Source organism: Corvus kubaryi, unplaced genomic scaffold, assembly GCF_017639235.1.
Source record: "Corvus kubaryi isolate FWS band 111438036 unplaced genomic scaffold, C.kubaryi_AGA036_p1.0 split3-73, whole genome shotgun sequence".
Lineage (NCBI taxonomy): Eukaryota > Metazoa > Chordata > Aves > Passeriformes > Corvidae > Corvus > Corvus kubaryi.
This window is the reverse complement of record NW_024582091.1, coordinates 9,411,711-9,431,483: the sequence shown is the minus strand read 5'-3', so window position 1 is coordinate 9,431,483 and position 19,773 is coordinate 9,411,711. Positions and strand designations below refer to the sequence as shown.

The following is a 19,773-nucleotide window of genomic DNA, read 5'->3' as shown; positions in this document are numbered from 1 at the left end:
CGTAAACAGATTATTTAGATGCTTTATAAAATGCCTATCTTCTAGAATTTCCATGTTAGAGCTGGGACGTGTAACTGCTAAGACTGACGTGCTGGAACAACTTCTGTTAGTTGTTAAACAGAGCAAGGATTCTTTGCAGTTAGATTATATATATATATATTTATAAATACATATATCTGCAATTTGCTAAAAAAGCAGTGAATAAAATAAACCATAAATAGCTGATTTCCTACACATAAACAGTTAAGATTCTAAATTCCTGTATCAACATATTCACAATCCGGTATTTTTGCATATTGCTTAAATTAGAAACAGTGAGCTAAAAGTGGTTCCCACCAAGGTACCCTAAAAATTTGAAAATTGAGCTTACATGTAGAAAAGACTAACTCCACCTCAATCACCACAGTCCTACCGGGGAGTATGGTCAGACAAGAATTTTTCTATGAGATGTTCAGCATTATTGAAGCATTCCCTGGGAATGAAGCATTGGCAGCAAAGAGCTATCATTAGAATAGGAAACCTGTCTTTAATTCAAGGCTTAGGGCATTGTTGGAAGATGAGTGTTGATTTTCATCTCTCACCAACAGTCAAAACACATTTTTTTTCCAAATAAGCTTCTGCTTTACTTGCTTTACTGCACTGATGCAGACTTTTTTAAAAAATTTTATTTTATACAGTGCTATGCTAAATTTTGTTAAGAATTTCTTAAAGATTTTGGTCTTTTTTTGACAAAATCAGTGACTGGTAACCAGGTATATGTTTCAGCCTCTTTGGATCCTTACAAAAGAAACAAGAAAATGGAATTAGGACACAAGGATATGGAGTTAGAACATGAGGAAATTAAATGAATATGAAAATTCAGATTGGACATTACAAAAAGGTTCTTCGCCTTGAGGGTGGTTGGTCACTGGAACATAGTCACGGCTCCAAGCCATGGCCAGAGTGCGAGGAGTGTCTGGACAACACTGAGTCATATGGTTTAGTTTTAGGTAGTTTTGTGGGGAGCAGGGAGTTGGACTCAATGATCCTTATGGGTCTCTTCCTACTGACAATATTCTATGACTTTGTGAATGATAATGCTGTTCATATTGCTTTGGTTTTGAATGTTTCACATGCAACCTTGAGCAAAAGGTATATATTTTAAAATAAAAATGATTCCCTAGGACAGTGAGCGGGAGGTGGTGTGCCCTTTCTAGGCTAATTAATATATCCCAATGGATACAAAAATTTCACAGACAGGAAAACCAGGATGAAATCACAATTCTTCCTATTGAAAATAGATGCAGTGTCTTACCAGACACTGTTCTTGTAGTAACAAGAATATGTGAAATGATGGCTTTCAGATTTACAGATGAGTCTACCCTCTTTCACAGATGTAAATCATATTGGGAAAGAAACTGCTGAAGAAAATAAGGGGACTGCACAACAGTTCTACATAAAATGGATTTTTCTTGAGTATTATCTCTTATCCTGCACATATTTTTATCCTGAACAAAAGGAAATGCCAAAGGAAGAAAAACGAAAACGTATTAAATGAGGTAAGCCCCTTCCAATATGAGAGCTGACAAACCAATAAATATAAAAGTTCATAGCCCCTAACAGTGTGATTAAAATGAGAAGGAATCAGCACAATGTAAGCTGCTGTATTCTGCAAGATACTGATTTTTTTCTTTAAAAATTGAAGACTTCATTATTTGATAAGATAATCACATATGCATACTGTGAAGGATAGTGATATAAATCTCATGCAAAGTGGTACAATACTGAAAGAATTGAATAAATTATGTCACTCATAATTATTTTTCATTAATATACTGACTTTTAAAGGGTGTCAGTGGTGGGAAGGGAAACCCCTGTGTGAGATTCCTCACTTAGCATTGACAACAAACCTTTCTTGAAACATCTTGCTTGGGTTTTTTAGTCCCGAGGTGCTTTCAAATAACTTTTGTCCATCCCAGGCAAATATGCTGGGCAGTATAATTTGGTTTACTGGTGTGGTAAATATCCTGAAGTTAATAAATGACTAGCACATAGGGATGCCCATGGACCAGGAACTACTCTCCAGTCCAGCTCCACCTGCTCATTTTTGATGGAGGGCTCCATTACCACAGATCTGCCAACAAAGCTGTTATGCTACTGCTCTCAAACCCGTCTCAGTAAAATGTGGGGTTAGTTAGCAGGTTAGGCAGGTTAGAGAAGCTGTCACCAGAGCCAGATTAAAGAGCACTTGTGTAGGAGCTTTGCCATCAGATTTCAGCGGTGATGAATCCTGTGGCAGGTGGCACTGAGCTGTGAAGGGCAGGCCAGGGTAATGCTTGTCCTCGCTGTTCTCACAGCACTCATCTGTCTTCATCCTTGCTGTCCCCATAATTTTCGTATGTACCTGAGTTTGTACAACTGAAATGGTAGATCTTCACCAACACAACACATCATCTCCTTGTGTCCTCTTTCACAGACAGTATAAGCACAAAAAATGTTGTGTTTGAATCTGTTTTAGAGAGCATAAAAGTCTACAGCTTTTGGTCTTCAGAAGAGCATTTATGTTTGCATTTTCCTATACTCATTGGGAAATACTAAAACTTAGAAATAAACTGTACTTGGGATTGATTAAAAGACACCTTGAATTAAGTTGGTAAAGTTTTATACTGATATTTTGCACTTGGAAATAACTGATCTTCCCCCTCTCTTTCACTTTTTCTCTTTTCCTCTTTCACTTGTTCCTATACATGTCACCATAAATTATTTTTCTCTTTCCATGAAATATATATCTGCAGAGCAAGCCATATATAACCCTAAAGAGCAGTTGAGAGATTAACAGGATCACAGCCCTTAGGAAAACCAGGAAGCCATTCCTCACCTCCCTTCGGAGAATACAATGGACCATGACAATAACAAAGCCTTGTAATGAATCAAATACTGCAAAAAGTATCTGAAATAATATTGATCTTTTGTCTGTCATGGCCAGAACTGCAGACATCCAAGTCAGTGCTAGAAGTGGCAACACCACACAGGAGCTCCAAAGGGATGCCCTATTGAAAAAAGGAGAAAAGCAGCATTGTAATATTGTAAAAAAAATATTAAAAGCTCACTATTAAAATAAAACATATTTAAGGATGTCACTTTATCAATTTAACTTGAAAATCATAGAAAAGAATGTAACAGTTACACTTTATGTTCTAAAGAATATCCCGTATTCAGTTAATAAACACATTTGCAAAATTTTTTTAAAGTATTTAAATGTGCTTAGCACTTTATACAGTGTTAGCAAACACAGTTGTCATCATCAAACTATTGTCTCACATGCACTGTATAAGATTTGTAACAAGAAGATGTAAATGATCAGGACTAACATGGCATTACTGGCGGTGGTGGCTGACAAAGCTGTTGTTGAAACTACTCCACACTTGGCACATTTGAGCGTCAAACCGCTATGAGGCTCACTCATCTGACTGCAAACAAACAGAACACCCACAAAAAGAACAAAATATTGAATCGTCACCAAAAAACGTTGCTACTGAAATTTAGCTTTTAAATATGACGTCATGCAAAAAAAGTAAGTAGACTTATTCGAGATGAATGCTCTATATTGCTGAAAACCTGTATTTTGTACCTTACATTATTGTTAGCTTTAAATGTTAATGCTATGGGGCTTAATTTCATGCAAACTTTATTTCTTCTATTTAGTCTAAAAAAGGCCCCAAATGTGATCAAAACTGCTCAGTACACTGAAGTAAACATAAGCACATGCTAGGATAGACACACAAAGTGAAATCCCTCTATTCAGACCTGATGAAAGACTATTGGATCCAAATATGCTTGAGAAAGAGCACAGGTCACTTAAAAGAGGAGTGCGAAGTATGGATCATTATAGAGCATTAATAAGGAAAGAAACCCGCAAAATTTATTCAAGCATCAAATCAGTATATGCATACTGTATAGTCAGATTTGGTGACCTGCATGGCCCACTAATACCTGGAATGGTTTTATTTATGCCATATGAAGGTCTGAATACAGGGCTTTGAAACATATGGAATCTGATGAAATAAATATCAGCTGGTACTAAAAAAAGGGTGACCCCTTTTGCCTTTTAATAAAACACAGTACACAAGCATTAAGCTCAAAGCATTTTGTATAGACACTTGTACCTCTGCACCTGTCAGAAGAGTTAAAGGACAAAACCTGGAATTTAAGTTTTCTTTTCCATACAGCATGCATTTAGCTTCTTGAATCAACTAAATAAATTTTCCTATTTTTCCTATTCCTTCTCTTTCTGCTATCAGAACCAGGAATAACTGTAGATGACCAAGATGTGATATAGCTGACAGGAAGGATGTTTTACCTATTTCCGGCTGTAAAGTGGTAAGCAGGGTGAAGATAAGTAGCATTTTGGGTTTTTTCCCAGTTATTTCAACCAACTGAACTTTTTGCTATTGCCAAATCCAGCACACACAAGACTTCTAACATACTGCCCAAAACAACATTGAAATCCAGTGTTTTCCACTTTGATAAACCAAATGATGATTTTCCATTAAAAGTGCAGTATATTTCCCATAAAAAGGCAGTTTCTTCCATAAGAAAACAGTGAGAACCACGATCTTTTATAAGACAATTTTGGGGTGAGAAAATAACTCAGTGAATCCACTTCAGTTGGCATCAATTAAAAATATAGATTAAAGAATGAACTAGAGAAATGCCTTGGGTAAGTATAAACTAAGCTTGCAAAAGTACTTTCTGTCTTTGCCTGGCAGTGCTTCAGCATTATTAGACTGGATTATTCTCTTTACCTCTACAAAACTGCTCTGGATCTTGCCAATAATAATAGAACTTTATGTGCGTATAAGCCGAATGCAAATTTTCAGCCTGGGCATTTGCATATTCTTCCTCTTTTACTAGGAAAAGGATTGAGATCATGATTGAGATCCATCAACATATTTTTTACCACTTGTTGATTCTCCATATGCTTATTAAGGTGGTAAAAAGCATATGGAGTTAGTATATTTTGCCCCATTCACTTGTTTTAAATCCTGGAGCTGAACTTTTGACTGAACTTTTGACAAATATAGGTTCAATGTTTGCCAGGAAGAATGAAGTTGTCTTCCTTAGCATGGCTGGCAAAAGATGCTTCAGAAATGAGCAACAATCACCTTTCTAGAGGAGATCAAATGATGAACCAATTTCTATGCCCCAAAGAATGACTCAAGAGATGTCATCTGCCAAGTAGTATCAAGGAATGCTGTTGCCAAGCCACCATCTCATAATATCACACAAGGCAAGATTGTTTCTCATTAGGGTATCTACATCTTTTCCCAAAATATCTGGATTATTTCTAACAGAACAATCTCTGATTCTTTAGCCATTTGTTTTAAAGTTAGATTATTTTAAAATAAAATACTTCTTTACTAAGTTGCACGATTAGAAAGCGAGTTATTTGTTTCATCAGGAAAATAAAGTATAAGCAAATAGATTTCTATAGCCAACAACTGAGTAGCTGGGAAAAAAAAAAAAGGCAGTTAAATCTAAATTGAATATCCTTGCAAAATGTACAAAGCCAAACCTGTGGCTCTCCCAGCTCCGTATATCACTGGAATTAGAGCATATGTGAATTTGATTTAGTGATTACTATGTCATTTCTACTTTTGAAATAATTTGGGTAGTTTTATACTATTCCAGATTTCACTAGTGCTGTTACAGAGTTAAGAATGCAATGGAGGAATGTAGACAAAAGTAAGGTAATGAAATTAATACTTTCTAATGAAAAATATGAAAACAGAAGAAATGGAATTACAGGGTTTAGAACGTTTGTCAAAATGGTGGAAGAACTGAAAACCAGAAAGACTTAATTGAATTCATATGAAATGCAAATCACACCAGCTGAAGCATAAGAGTACTCATCTAACTTATTAGAAATGCTACTGTTAGTTACATGGTAAAATAATTAAAAGTGAAACTGCAAGAAATTTACCCATAGCAGCAATACATAGTAAAATGAAGATACCATTGTTTATCATTGTTAGAAATTCAGATACTGGTGAAGTTAAACTACAACCTGGCCCAAAATACAATACATGAAAATATAGCTGCAAAAAATCATTATTCAAAGTTTAAATATACTTTCATAAGCATTAAGAAGGTGATGATGCAGTTCTGAAATATTTTTCTCCAATATGCAAGTAATCTAGGTTTGCTGCTGCAGTACTTCATTTTCACCCACTGAAAAAAGTTTCTGATACCACCACTGTCATAATCTTTTCTTCTCATGATAATAGAATTTTAATGTAAATTCAAGTAAATAATCAATAAGAAACATTTACCTTTTTCTTTTTCTTTTTTAAATCTTAAACCATGGGCGTTTTTTTACTTTGATGTTCTTTTACACTAATTTAGAAAATACACCTATGTAGATGTTATGTGGATATAAGAACAAAGGCAAATTCTTAATGTAGACAAAATGGCAGAATAACACTGACCTAAGTAAGGGACATATTGTTATAAAATATATAACAGTTAACACAAATGAATAACATTTATTGCCACAGTAATTAAATTTCACAGCTAGACAAAACCAATCAGTTCCTTCAGTGCACACAGTTCATAAAACTGTTTTCCTAGATGCAACAGCTTTACACATGTAACCATCTTGTGAAAACTCTGCTCAGATTTGTTTAAGCCTCATTCTTATTAACTTAATACTGTTGTACTTGTGTTTTATTATATTTAGTTTGTTTAGTTGCATTCCCTCAGGGTAACGCAACAGCAGCTTTTGAGATTAATGGAATCTGTTAGAAACACGTTACACTGATATAAAAGTTCACAGCACAATCAAAAGCTTTTTTGGTGAATATCTGTAATTGAAAATTGGTGATACAATTTTAATATGCTTTAAAATAATCCAGTGGTTGCTTACCCCGCTCTGTGTTTGAGTTTTTTATCTAGGATTCCATCTCTGGAAACAAGTTTATTAAATACCAAAATGCCAATCACCATGTTGACCTGTCAAACAGAAAACAAACAGTTGATCTTTCAGTGCCTAAAAGAAAATATTGCATCCTGGCTGTATTGTACTACAGGCCTGCAAAATTCCTCCTCTTACATTTCTGAGTATTCCTTCAGAAATCGTGTAGTGACCAAAAGGTCATATTCTCAGAAAGGTGACATATACACACACCCTGCAACTGGCTCGTTTTTGAACCTTGAATTATGCCTGGTGTCAAGCTATTTATGTGTACATGTCTGATGGCCAGAAGCTTGAGTAAGATAACTTTAATATTTTGTCAGTTTTCATTGCAACAATATATCCTATTCCAGGAAAACCACTGCAATTTGAGTTCTCTGCACAGGGAAGAGCAAGTCAGAGCATAGCTTCTTTTTAAACCATTATGGTCCATGTGTGTGTTCCCACTTACGCAGAACCAGGCTGTGGTTTTCCATAACTTCCTGCACATTAATCACTGCCTATGTCATTCACCAAAATGTCAGTTTTGAGCCTTGTTTGGCTGCAATTTACTATTTTTGTGGGCCAGAAGAATTCCTGGGATGTCTGTTTAGCTCCATTAAAGTAAATGGTGTTATGATCACATACATGGGTTGAAGATCTAACCGAAAAAACATTAGTGTTTCAGCAGTTGGACTTTGGCTCTTAATGGACATACTAATGGCATTTAATGGACAACTTAATGACTGTTATTATCCATTTGTGTTATTGAACTGAACTCTACGAACCTGTCTCTTCATGGCCCTGAAAATAGGTAATACCAATTTTTGAATCTATTAAATAAATGCTCCTTTTTTTATTTATTAGGAAAGGATAATCCTTTTTTCTTTTCAAACTGGTTTTCCAATTCTTGTGCCAAAATACCTAATTGTTACTAGTCTGCCCTGCCAATTCTTTTTCAACTCTATTTTCAGCATTAACATTTTTTAGCTGATGTTATATAATTCTTTGGCTTCATATGCTTAGGCTTAAGTGGCTGCATGGAACAGCTCCTTCCACAGCTACCAGCTAATGGTAGGGCAAAATGCGACTGTGAACTTCAAACATCTCCGAACAAAGACTTGCCAATTAAACAGAGAACATACAGTTACTTCCATGTGAAAATTATAACTGGCTTTTTGTAAACATCCTTGGCTCCTCTGCCGTGACAGAGACTGTGAGTTGTACAAAAGGATCCTGGCTTGACTCCAGGCAATGATGAGACAAACTCTATGGGAGTAGTAAACATCCATTTCAGGAAAATTCACGTAGCTGAATAGCTATATCTTTGATCACTAGTAAGACTGATTCCTTTTTACAAGAGAAAATCAGAAATAACCAGTGCTGATAGAGTTATCATAGTACAAAATTTTTGGATTCAAAATCTGTAAGGGAAAAATGCTAAATAAATTGTTGTAAAACATCCATACAGACTGCAGAGCAGATGACTGATAGCTGATGGCACAGGTAGGATGTAATTCATCTTACCCTGAAGTAGACATCTGAAATACCTCTGATGGTTTGATCTCTAAAAATATGTTTTTTTCTTCACTGACAATGAAATATGGCTGGGGTAACTAGCTTAGATGCAGAAATCTACATTGCAGATGTCTACAATTAAGCAGAAATGAATCCCACACCTAAATGCATGTCCAGAGATGTGGAAGATTAATACACAAACGAGTAACATTTCCCAGCTATGACAATTTTTTTCTTTGCGTTCAAAAGCAGTAGCCATGGAGAACTCGCTGGCAGGTTCAACTCCTGTTGCTTTTGCTGGCACAGCAATCCACTGTCAAGCAGCACTCTATCAAGACTGTCACTGAGTTTCACAAGGCAGTGACAATTGCGTAGATGCTGCTGATAATAACTCAGTGATGCCTGTAACAAGTTTTCTGTGCCACTAATCAGTACATTATTCTTTCACAGCTTACTGTGTAAACATGGAGAGATAATTGGTATAAAGAAGTGATATAATCAAATGAATCATGCATTCAAAATACCAAAGGTATATTAAACAACAGTGATCTCAGTATTTACAGCAAAATGCAATGTTACTTTATAGCTAAGCTTTTATAATTGAAATGGCACTTTCTATCATTTCATACAAAAATACTGGAAATTATTTTAATGTTTACCAAGACAACAGCAGCTGCAGGTCCAACGAAAGCATAAAGTAGCCCTCCTTCCAGAGACAGCCAGCAGCTGGAAAGAACATTAGAGAAGAACTAACACAAATTAAAAATAAGTATAACACATTGTCAAGAAAGCACTACTAATCACTACAGCATGTTTTTCCGATGTATGAGATTCATATGCACACACAAAAAATAATTGCTTTGTTGATATGAGGTAGAGAGCTGAAAGATATTTCCATTACCAGAGGTTAACAGTTAAAAATCTTTAATGTGAGTTATACATAAACTGAAATGCCTAAAATGTACAAAAAGCAAAAGAGAAAATAAGTCCGCAAATATTTATTGAATCTCCTCTAACCATGTATGATGAGTTAAATGAACAGGTCTTGCCAAGTAGGTATCTAGAAACATTTCTAGCTTACCATATCTGATACTTCTATACTTCAAAGTGATGAAATGGTCAAGTACATGTAATAAAGAACTTCAGAAAGAAACAGGTTTCTGCATATCCTGTCATTTAATAATTGCTACTAGAACTACACCTTAAAGACAATATTTCCCTTAGAGAAAAATCATATATGATCTAACTGTTCTGTATTCCCTGTAATATTTTGCAAACAATTTAAATGTATATTTTAAAGCATCTGAAAACTGTATTTTCTGGAGACCTCCTAATCTCAGAGAGTTTGTCATTCTGCATCAGGGCTTTCACTGAAAACCATCAGATTTCCAAACACAGAGCACTTTCAGAATCAAATTCTAAATATTTGATATACTATGATGTAAAGCTTTTCATATCTGCAAAAGATCAGGAGCTTCACCCACTGAAGTAAATGCAGCTGTGCTATTTTCCCAGTGATTACGCATTCAAAGAACAGCATGTTTATTTGAATGCATGATCACACCTACATATAAGGAAACTCAAGTGTATACATTCAAATAATTTACTTGGATTTCACATGCAGAAACATTCACATCAGAATCACACATATCTTCTTTATTTTCCAGTACTGGGTTTTTACTTTTAAAATCCAAGTAAAACAAATGCAAGCACATCATAATATTAATGGTCTGCTAGGGCTGGTATTCTCACTGCAAAGAATAAAAGCGTTTTCCATTGCAGTGAAGCCATCTGAAAACTGTCACATGAACCCAACTGCACCAGTGTTCTAAATTCTGGAATGATAAATGGATGCAAATAGTTCCTATCTGCTTCACTGTTGAAAAGGTAATACATGCCAAGCTATTTTACATCCTACCTCAAAAATCAAATACAACACTAATGTTCAATTTATTTTTGCAATGTCAAAGAAAAATGCTTTCAAAATTTCTGCAGTTTTTCTTACTATTTTTTCAAAAGCTAGGTTATTATTGTCAGTCTGGGAAGACAGACTTCTGAGAGGGGGAAATGCATTCGTAGTGCACTTCCTCACCAGTATGAACTTTTAAACTTAGTGAAGATGACCACTCTGAGTAATTAGGACTTGTAATTAAATTTTTCATGTTTATTGGGAGACAGAAGCATCAGTTCATAAAAATAGTTGATGTATTGTAGTTTGAAAGTAATTTCAGTTGCCTGTGTTGAAAAAAGGGTCAATGACAGGTTTTTTCTTAATAAAAAATAAAAATCAGTTTCTAACACAAAACTTTTTGAGACCAAGGGAGAATTGTTCCTTCCCATTTCCATGTTGTAAATGGCTGTTCAAAAGAGTGATTTCCATTTAGAGGCAGAGATGGGAAAAAAATGTAGAGGTTGTCCTTTTTTACACTTAGCCTCTTTTTTACACAACCTGAATTTTCAACAATCTGGATTTTCACCAATGTGTGACATCTTATTGCAATGTACTCAACATTTCCTAGTTGATGACTGAAATTCATTTTTCCTCAATCTTCTGTTGAAGACTTTCTGAAGACAGATTTTCAGGTGCCTTCCTACACCAAAAGGCAATTCTTTTCAATTTTTTACTGTTTTTTCCTTCTCCTCTTCCTTTGTTCTGATAGCTTTTTTTTCCCCTGTGCTTTATAGTTGTTTTTATTTTGTTCTCTTGTTCTGTCTTCTTTCTCCCTGATGTGCACATAGCAGAAAACCATATAAATTGATTAGTGTTAAGAGCAGCCACTGGTGGCTTTATGGGACCACGTTACATGGTCATAAAATTCTGCTGAGTGATGAAGCATCTGTACACTTGCTCCTGTGTCCTGTACATTTTGTGAGTTTTTTGATGCTCTCCAGGAGATTGGTTCCTTCTCTTAAGAGAGCATGGCAAGATCGTGACTATGACAGAGTTTTAATTTTTGCTGATGCAATAAATTCCTAGAACTTATCCACACTCTATGTTAACATGAGCAGTTCACACAGGTTTATTAACTATAAGTTTTAGTAGTGGTGCTTTCATAGCTCTGATTTTCTAAAAAGAGATAGCAACAATATTTATTATAGAAATGGCTAGAAAAAGCTATTAAGCTTTCAGACACACTAATCTTTTCCAGATAACCTGAAATATCTAAAAACTTGTCTCTGATTTAGGAAATCCCTTCAGCTTCTGTATCTCTATCACTAAAAGTGTCTGGGTGAAATATTTTCCTTATGTAGTTTTAAAAATACAGCAATTGAACCATCTAATAATTTGGACTCAGAAAAAAGACAGAAATCAGAGTCTGATGATCACAGAAACGGCTCCAATGTGAACAATTCAAGCACTCTCATCATACATATACCATACAAAATTGAGAGGTGCTGCAAAGATTCTTGGACCTTCTCCCTTTCCATGAATCTCTTCATGTGTGGGATTATGGAACTGGAATTAATTCCTTAATTTTCACTTTTAATGTTCTCCATTTAAAAGCTTCATTTTCAAAATGAGCATCTTACAGACCATGAATAGTTTGCAACAGGGCATGTTTCTGACAGCAGCATGTGTGTAATTGACTGCAGCCAAATAGGCAAAATATAGTGTAAGCAATTAAAAACCTTACACAAGTGCTTTAGTTATGGTGGGAGGAGCAGGACAGGAGCTCTGCTTTTACACTGCCCAGAAGTTGTCATGAGATACAATTCTTTGCTGCCTTCTGGAGTGGGACAGCACATCAGCTGGTGATGGAGGAGGAAATCTCCATTCCTTGTCTTCACTGTTTTCCTTATGTAATTCTGATGTCAAATGCAAAGAAAACGTATTTCCAAAAAGATGAGAAAGCTGAATTATGGTTCTATTTGTCCCTTGTATGCCTTCATTTGTTCTTTTCTCCCACAGTACCATGTCAGCTGGATTTGGATCCTGGGAGAAGAGCTGTTACATGTACAGAAACCCGCTCTTTTTTACTTTCCAGGTTACTCTTAATGAATGATTTGTTGCTTTGTCTGAATATTTCAGAATATCCTCTTTTAAAAATGCATTCAGTCCAGGAAGGAAGCAGGAAGCAATGTTAACTAAAGCAAGTCCTCACACATGAATGAATTCAGTAGAGCAAATGTAATGGGATTAATCCTGCAAGGGACAGAGCTACATCCCCAGTGGGGTCTGGACATTGTTATTTTGTGATTTGTAATTCTCACAGCCTAAATAGTTTTCCAGTTGTGGTTCAAGGACTAAATAATAAAAAAAGACAGCAAGATGAGTACATAGTTAAAAAAAAAAAAAATCAGAAGAGTTGGTTCTCAACATAACCTTCAAAAGAGGGCTAAGACCACTGTTGCACTTGCCAGCTCTAAGTGCAATTAAGCATTTCAGTTACATAAGACATTCCTCATTAAAAAACTCAAGATGCACATGGTCACAGTTTAAAACTACAGAGCTTAGTGGTTGGAGCCAGTACTCAGAAGGAGATTTGGTTTTGAATTCTTACCCACCCAGAGCTGAAGTGCCAAGATGGTGAGACATACAAGGAAGGGAAGGGGAATCCTGATCTCACCCAGTGATGATGCTAAGGAGAATAATTAAATATTCATTGAAGCAAGGACTTGACCTAACTCATCCACATCTCTGATGAATGCCCTCATTGCCAGTCTACAGAGTCATATTTCCTCTCTTTCTGTCCAGATGCACACTCAATTTCTTAGGCAACGTGAGGAGAGCTCCAAACAGGCTGCCCAAAGAAAACACACTCTTGCATACATAATGGTGGTTGGAGCACACCACTGGCAGAAGGAAGGCCCAGCTCCTTCTTCATCAGAAGACCGAAGGGCAGCCTCTCTGAGGAGTTAATTTTCCGAGGCGCTAAATACACACTGGAACCAGCTAGGTGGCTAAACAGGACCTGCATTAGTTGAGACTAAATGAAGCACACAGATTTCCTCCTTTCTGTCTCTCAAATACAGCACAGCCCAGGAAATGGGCTGGATTAGGGTGTCCAGGAGACAGAAAGGATGGATGGGAGAACTGTTTTGAGATGTTTGAAGGGCTTTGGCTCCAAGCTGCTCAGGGGCATTAAAGTTGAGGTACTTGCTTGGTGTGCAGAAACCTGAGTGCCAAAGAGACTCTTGCCAGTACAGTTTTGGACATGTTTAAAGGCTGGCAAAGGCTACCCATAACATTTAAAATTCTCTTTTGTAAATCTACATAAATGTTAGGTGTCTAAGTGTATCTAATGATCAATGTTCCTTAAAAGTTTACTATTTCAAAATCTCAAACGAAATCTAGGATTCCTGGTGCTTTGCTGAGCTCATTCCAAGACTGGCATGCTGTTTTCTCTAAGTTCTTTTGTAGATCACTCAGTGACTCTTAGGGCAATTCCAAGTGCGAATGGATACCTGTAGAGCCTTTAGAGTGTGCTATGCAGTTGATGGATATGACAATCTTGGTAATTAAAAACATAATTTATCATTTCAGATTGACTTACTAGTGAGCTGTTCCATATCCTTTTGTCTTGGTAAAGCCTATTGATATTGCAACCACTAATGCTGGCAGTCCTGAAAAAAACCAAAACAGTAATAATCATCAGATGCTGAGTAAAATATTGTTGTTCTGCCTGGACAAAAAAATGACAGGGCAAGCTAATGCAAAATGGACAATTTTACATGGAATGAATTATTTAATGAAGCACATTGCTATTGTAGGATTTGTTTTTCTAAAGCACTGGCAGGGAGGAGGACACTGTTTTCTGCCCACAGTGTACCACTTTGATGTAGCTAAATTACTGGTACATTTGACAGGTCTTAACTAGAAAGAGGTTTCATGAATATTCAGAGAGTGTTTTTTTCTTGTTTTATTTTGATTTCTTGATATTACACTACTTTGCTGAAAATCTTCTAAAATTTTGTTAAAATATATTTATAAACGAATGCTACGATACACATCAGCATACCTTGAGCCTGAGATACAGTGGAAAGGCTTCTAACCTAGTTTTCCTTTTAGTAACATTGCTGTCTACTATCTTTCAGTTTTACTGAAGAAAATGATGATATTCTTGACATTGCCACTGCATTAAATGCTTCATTCCAATGATTCTTAGGAAATTAGTTTTACTGACTTACCCCATCCAAGGCACAAGAAACGCTTCCTTATGAGCCGTGTCCTAATTTTTCCAGTAACAGCCATATATGACTGCCACGCTTCTGTCAAAACCCAACAGAATGAAGCTAAGAAGAAGAAGTGTAAAAATGCGGTGGTTGTGGTGCAGATGCCCTGCAGGGAGCAAAGAGAAGCTCATGCTGAATACTTAGGGACACTCATTTCTGTTTTCAATTCAAAGAGTTGTCATATTCTATCATCTTGACCTTTATCCTTAGCATCCACTCTCCCTTTTCTCCCTTTATGATGTGGTGGCCACAAAGAGCGAGAGAAAGAAAGAGAAATGTTGATGGGGATTAAGCAGAAGAGGTTTTGACTTGTTTTCCCAAACACTGAGTGTTCTGAGCAGGGACAAAGACACAAAATAAATCATTCCAGCAGATTTTTCTCTACACATTTACTTTGACCAGGGATCATTGCAAAGCCATTCTGGTAAACCAGTTACAAAATTACTGATTATAAAATCACACTGAGCTGAACAGAGAAAATGTGGGGATACAAATGCTCCTAATTGCGAGTTAAATTTTATTTCCCTCCATGAAGAAAGACCCTGATTACAAATCTAAATTTGATTTTTTGATTTTTTATTTAAATTTTATAGAACTTTAACCTCTTGGAATACACTGCCTTAGATATTTTTAGGCAGGTTTAAGTATCATAACCTTAACAATTACCCTGGATATTGTTTTTATGGGTATCAGTAATTTGTCATCTGAAAAGTATTTTGAGCACATGCAGTTGGCTTTCCTTTGTCACTGAAGCCCTTAATTAAACTTCACATTGTAGCTTACATAAATGAGCTTCCTGGCATAAATGATGATCTGCCCTCCACTTTGTTGCTTAAAATGCCAGTAGCAGGCTATAAAATGCAGTCTGCATAGCACCCCAGAACCAAAACCACACCAGTAATGTTGAGAATATCCTTAGCACAATTTATCCTTAGCACAATCTAAAGTGTCAAATTATGTTAAGATTAAAAGAAAAAACAATTCACACCCCAAACATCAATGATGTAAATTCATGAAAAAATGAAAAATGTAGATATTACTTTATGCATCATACACATGTAATGGCTACCTTACACTTAGCTTTTTATTAAGGCTAGGTAAAATTTTTTACTAAAATCCCAGCTGAGCAAACTATTTAGGGAGAGAATATGTATGTTCCTACTTATATATAGGTGATTGCATATATTGATTCAAGGCTGATAGGAAGGATATGACATATATGATACCCATATATTACACCATGCATCTTTTTTAGTTCATTTTACATTCTTAATAACTTTCCAATATGTTTTGGTTTGAATTTTCCATGGTGTTAATTTTTCCAGATTCTTATCTGTAATCAGTTGCGCTGGTTAACTCCAATAGCTATCTGGAATACATATCTGATAGCTGATAGCTGATACCAGCTGATATTAGTATTAGCTGACATCAACCTCTGAACTTTCAAAAATTTATGCACTTGAAGAGTCAAAACATAATGATTTCCTGCTTTGAATTTACAGATGTGACAAACACTTTGTCTTCAAATCCTGAGTCAAATTGTCTATTTAAATCCAGAGGAAAGGGGCTCTGTACAATTATATACAAGAGAACTGTTAATTTAAAAAAAGCAATAATGTAAACTGGAAAAAACCAGCAGATCTTGAAAATGGACTAGTTATTCCATCCTAGGCTTTGCCATTAATTCTTATGTTTAGATGTCGCTAAGGTATATGTATTCATAAAATCTATCCAGTTAAAGCCTGACTAGTAGCAGTATTTCCTGTATATGAAACCCCTCCACCCCACTTACTTAAAATGAAAGTTCTGCAATGAAACACACAATAAGTACAATAGAAAAATCACAAATGTCCTTTCTTTAACTGCTGCTTCATACGTTATGAATTCCTACTATGCAATTTTAATTTGTTTTCCTATCAATGTTCTTGCAAAAGCTAGAGAGTTCTGTTGGAGCAAGAATTTGACAACAAAATTACTTTTGAGGAATAGTACAGAATTTTTTATGCAGGAACTGCATAGATAAAAACATACTCTGACAAAAAAAAAGGTGAATATACAATTTCCCTTGTAAATAATGCAAATACAAACAAATCCTGATCTTTTTGGTGAAAACACTGCGAACTCTTATGGTTGACTTGAGTGCATACGTAGGATTTAATTCATAATTTATCCTCTATACTGAAAAAAAGGAGAAGATGATAATCTGAGACAAATGTGGACACAGCTACTGTGGAAGAGAGAACTGTGATGAAAATGTTAATGATTGTGTTGAGCACAAAATGAGAAAACAGCAGCAAGTTTTATGAGAAGCAATCTGTGCTCTAGCTGGAATATATGACTGCTGATTATATCTAACTTCTGAGTGGCAGACAGGGGTCTTTAATGAACAACAACAGTAAGCCTGTATCACTGATATAACAGTGTATTTGCATCACATGCCATCAGAAAGATGCAAATCAGCCTCAAAACATCGCCAAACAACCGCTGTGGGATTGTGATGACAGATTCATGTGCAGGCAGTGCTTGCAGTGATCTCAGCCTCCCTCCCTGCAAGAGAGCCATGGCAAACAAAACTGCCCCCTCCCAGACACAGCCATGGGCTCAGCACAGTTGTCCAATACCCCACTGGAAATCTGGCTTTTATGTACTTCCTTATTCTTTCACTTTGATAAATAAATAGGGAAACAATGCTGCTCTGTCTGGGGAAGCACTGTATCTGGGAAGCCAATTTCCACATAGAAACAAAAATTCATTTTTACCGAAGGTTGTTATTAAATGGGCCATTGAATATGTCTAATTTTAGAAAGTACATATCAGCATTTTTTCTTTCTCACCAGGTTATGGACTACTGCCAATTGCTCCTTCCTCTCCTCTTCTTCCTTGGCCAGGGACCACCACCTCCCCTCACCTTCCTGCACATGCAGCAGCATCACTCAAACCTTGTGGCCCATCACTCAGAGAAAACCACAGTATATCAGCCTGCCTGCACCAAGAGATAGTGGCACACATCTTCCCCATTGCTTTAGGAGATGCTTTGCATTTGCTTCTAATTCTAGTTTATTAAAACTCACTGAATTAATTACCTGTGCTGAGCACCTGTCAACCTGCAACAAAATTAATTTTAACAGCCTAATTTATTCACTATTTCTTCAAGCTTCTGAAATTATTTTAACTGTTACTCTAACCTCCTCTTCCTCCCATTGCTCTTGTTCTTGGCTCCCCATATGTACTTGTAAGTGGGGGAAGGGAGTTCTTCTGTCCTCAGAATGCATAGTTTCATGAACTTTAATTGAGTCTCAGGTGTTTAGCTACCTGGAATATCTAAGTAAGACCACTCATCCCATTTTAATAAACAATATACTATTGAAAGCAAGAACACACATCAGGTATCAAATTATTTACTTCTCTGATACTTGTAAGACACCTACTTCATATGAGTGTACCAAAGCACAGCTTAGAAATGTAAAAAAAAATGTAAATTCAAAGCTATGTGTTCTAGTGATTCATATTTTTAACGTAATAATGATGAGTAAAGTAGAGAATGCATAATTTTTTATGACCTGTAAATGTAGGTCATAAATGTAACCTCAAAATAAGAATTTATCAGTATTCTTTGAGCATCTGGCTGTTGTGTTTTGGGTTTTATTAACAGAACAATGGTATTTTTTTAACAGAATAATGTGTGGATTTTTTTTTTAATAGCAGTGTCTTCCACACAAAGGCAAAGAGAAGCAAGAACACCTGATTTGTGTTCTTGCCCCGAAACAGGTTCTTTTTCCTTCAACAAACTTGTGAGTCCTGATAAACAGTATAAGAATCAAAGCTATTTGAAAATGAACATGAAAAATGAAATCTGTACTGGTGATAGAAAAATGAACAGGGCTAAAATCCACTTGGATTATTTAATGAAGTAGAAATGAGAGGTAGTAGAAAACCATTTAAATAATAAAATTTCTTAGAGATTGTAATCTTGCCCTTGACTTATCTCTGAGGAGATAAACCTAAGGAGAAAAATTAAATGGGTGCTATTCTTATGATGTTCTGATCATGCACTGAGTTCACAAACAGCACTTAAAGACCACAATAATGAATAAATGAAACAAAGAACAAACAAAGCAAAGATAATGCCAAGGACACAGTAAAAAGCAGAAAAGTAATCCTATGACAAAATGTGTATATTTTATTGTCTTTCGGGGATTCTTAAGCCATGAACTCTCAAACAGTGTCTTTTTCTTCTTTAAATCAAAAATGTAAATTCACAAAAGAAAATACTGCTTAATATTCTGAATTTTATTTCTTTATTATCACTTATTTTAAAACTGATTTGGGAAATACAGTATCTTTACCTCAAGAACAGCAGACTGTCAGAATATAGGGAGACAGTATATTGGTCAGATAATATTGAATGCTAGATTAAATACTGGTTTAGAGAGTAAAGTGACGTTAAAATAGATGGACATTCAGAGACTGTGGGGCAAAGAAGCAAGAACTTTCTTTTCAGGAGTGGTTTTCTGGAAGAGAGACAGATTTTCAATGAGAAAAAAATATGGCAAGGGAGGCTGCCTCTTCAGTTGCAAACATATTTGAAACTCTTAGGATCTTAAATGCCTGAGAAATCATAGCTGAAATCTTTCAGGTTTTTCTTCCAGGATCATTAATGTTGCTGGGACCATAAAACTTTGATGATACCATTTAAAAAATCCCATGTTCCTTTCTTTTGGCAGACTCCAGTGCTGCTAACACCACTTGCTCAAGCAAAGAACTCAGGAAATCTGATACTGATATTGAAAATAGCAATATAGTGGAAATAATTGTTCTAAAATAATGTTATTTGTGTTTTCAACCAACAGCTATGAAACTCTTTAATTAACACAGAGAAAAATTTAGGGATCTTCTAAAAGTTTTTTCCATTGTCCTTAGTAGTTGCAGACTCAAATGGTTTAACTTCATTACATTTTGTTCTGATATCTCACATGATAGCCCAGAATAATTATCATTTGACTTCATGTGCATTTGTGTGATGAGATATGCGTAGTTAATCATTATATTGAAGGATTCTATATGTGGTACAAGACAATGTGACTGGGAGACTTTACCTGGATTTTTAAAGCAAGTCACTTTTTCAGTGCAACAGCAGTAATCTTAGAGTT

The 19,773-nt window shown here is 35.7% G+C and overlaps 1 protein-coding gene across 11 annotated transcripts in view; it reads right to left on the bottom strand.

Annotated features, from left to right (window-relative positions):
• ADGRB3 (adhesion G protein-coupled receptor B3) overlaps positions 1–19,773 on the bottom strand; it is a 454,887-nt gene that overhangs the window by 28,979 nt on the left and 406,135 nt on the right. For 10 of the 11 annotated variants that reach the window (XM_042017060.1, XM_042017059.1, XM_042017064.1 and 7 more), the window contains 6 exons: positions 14,579–14,729; positions 13,945–14,014; positions 9,109–9,175; positions 6,905–6,990; positions 3,351–3,449; positions 2,858–3,029 (listed from right to left, as the gene is read on the bottom strand). In XM_042017060.1, coding sequence (XP_041872994.1) covers positions 2,858–3,029; positions 3,351–3,449; positions 6,905–6,990; positions 9,109–9,175; positions 13,945–14,014; positions 14,579–14,729 — 645 coding nt within the window. The remainder of the gene's footprint in view (positions 1–2,857; positions 3,030–3,350; positions 3,450–6,904; positions 6,991–9,108; positions 9,176–13,944; positions 14,015–14,578; positions 14,730–19,773) is intronic. The other variant, XM_042017063.1, reaches the window with a different exon arrangement.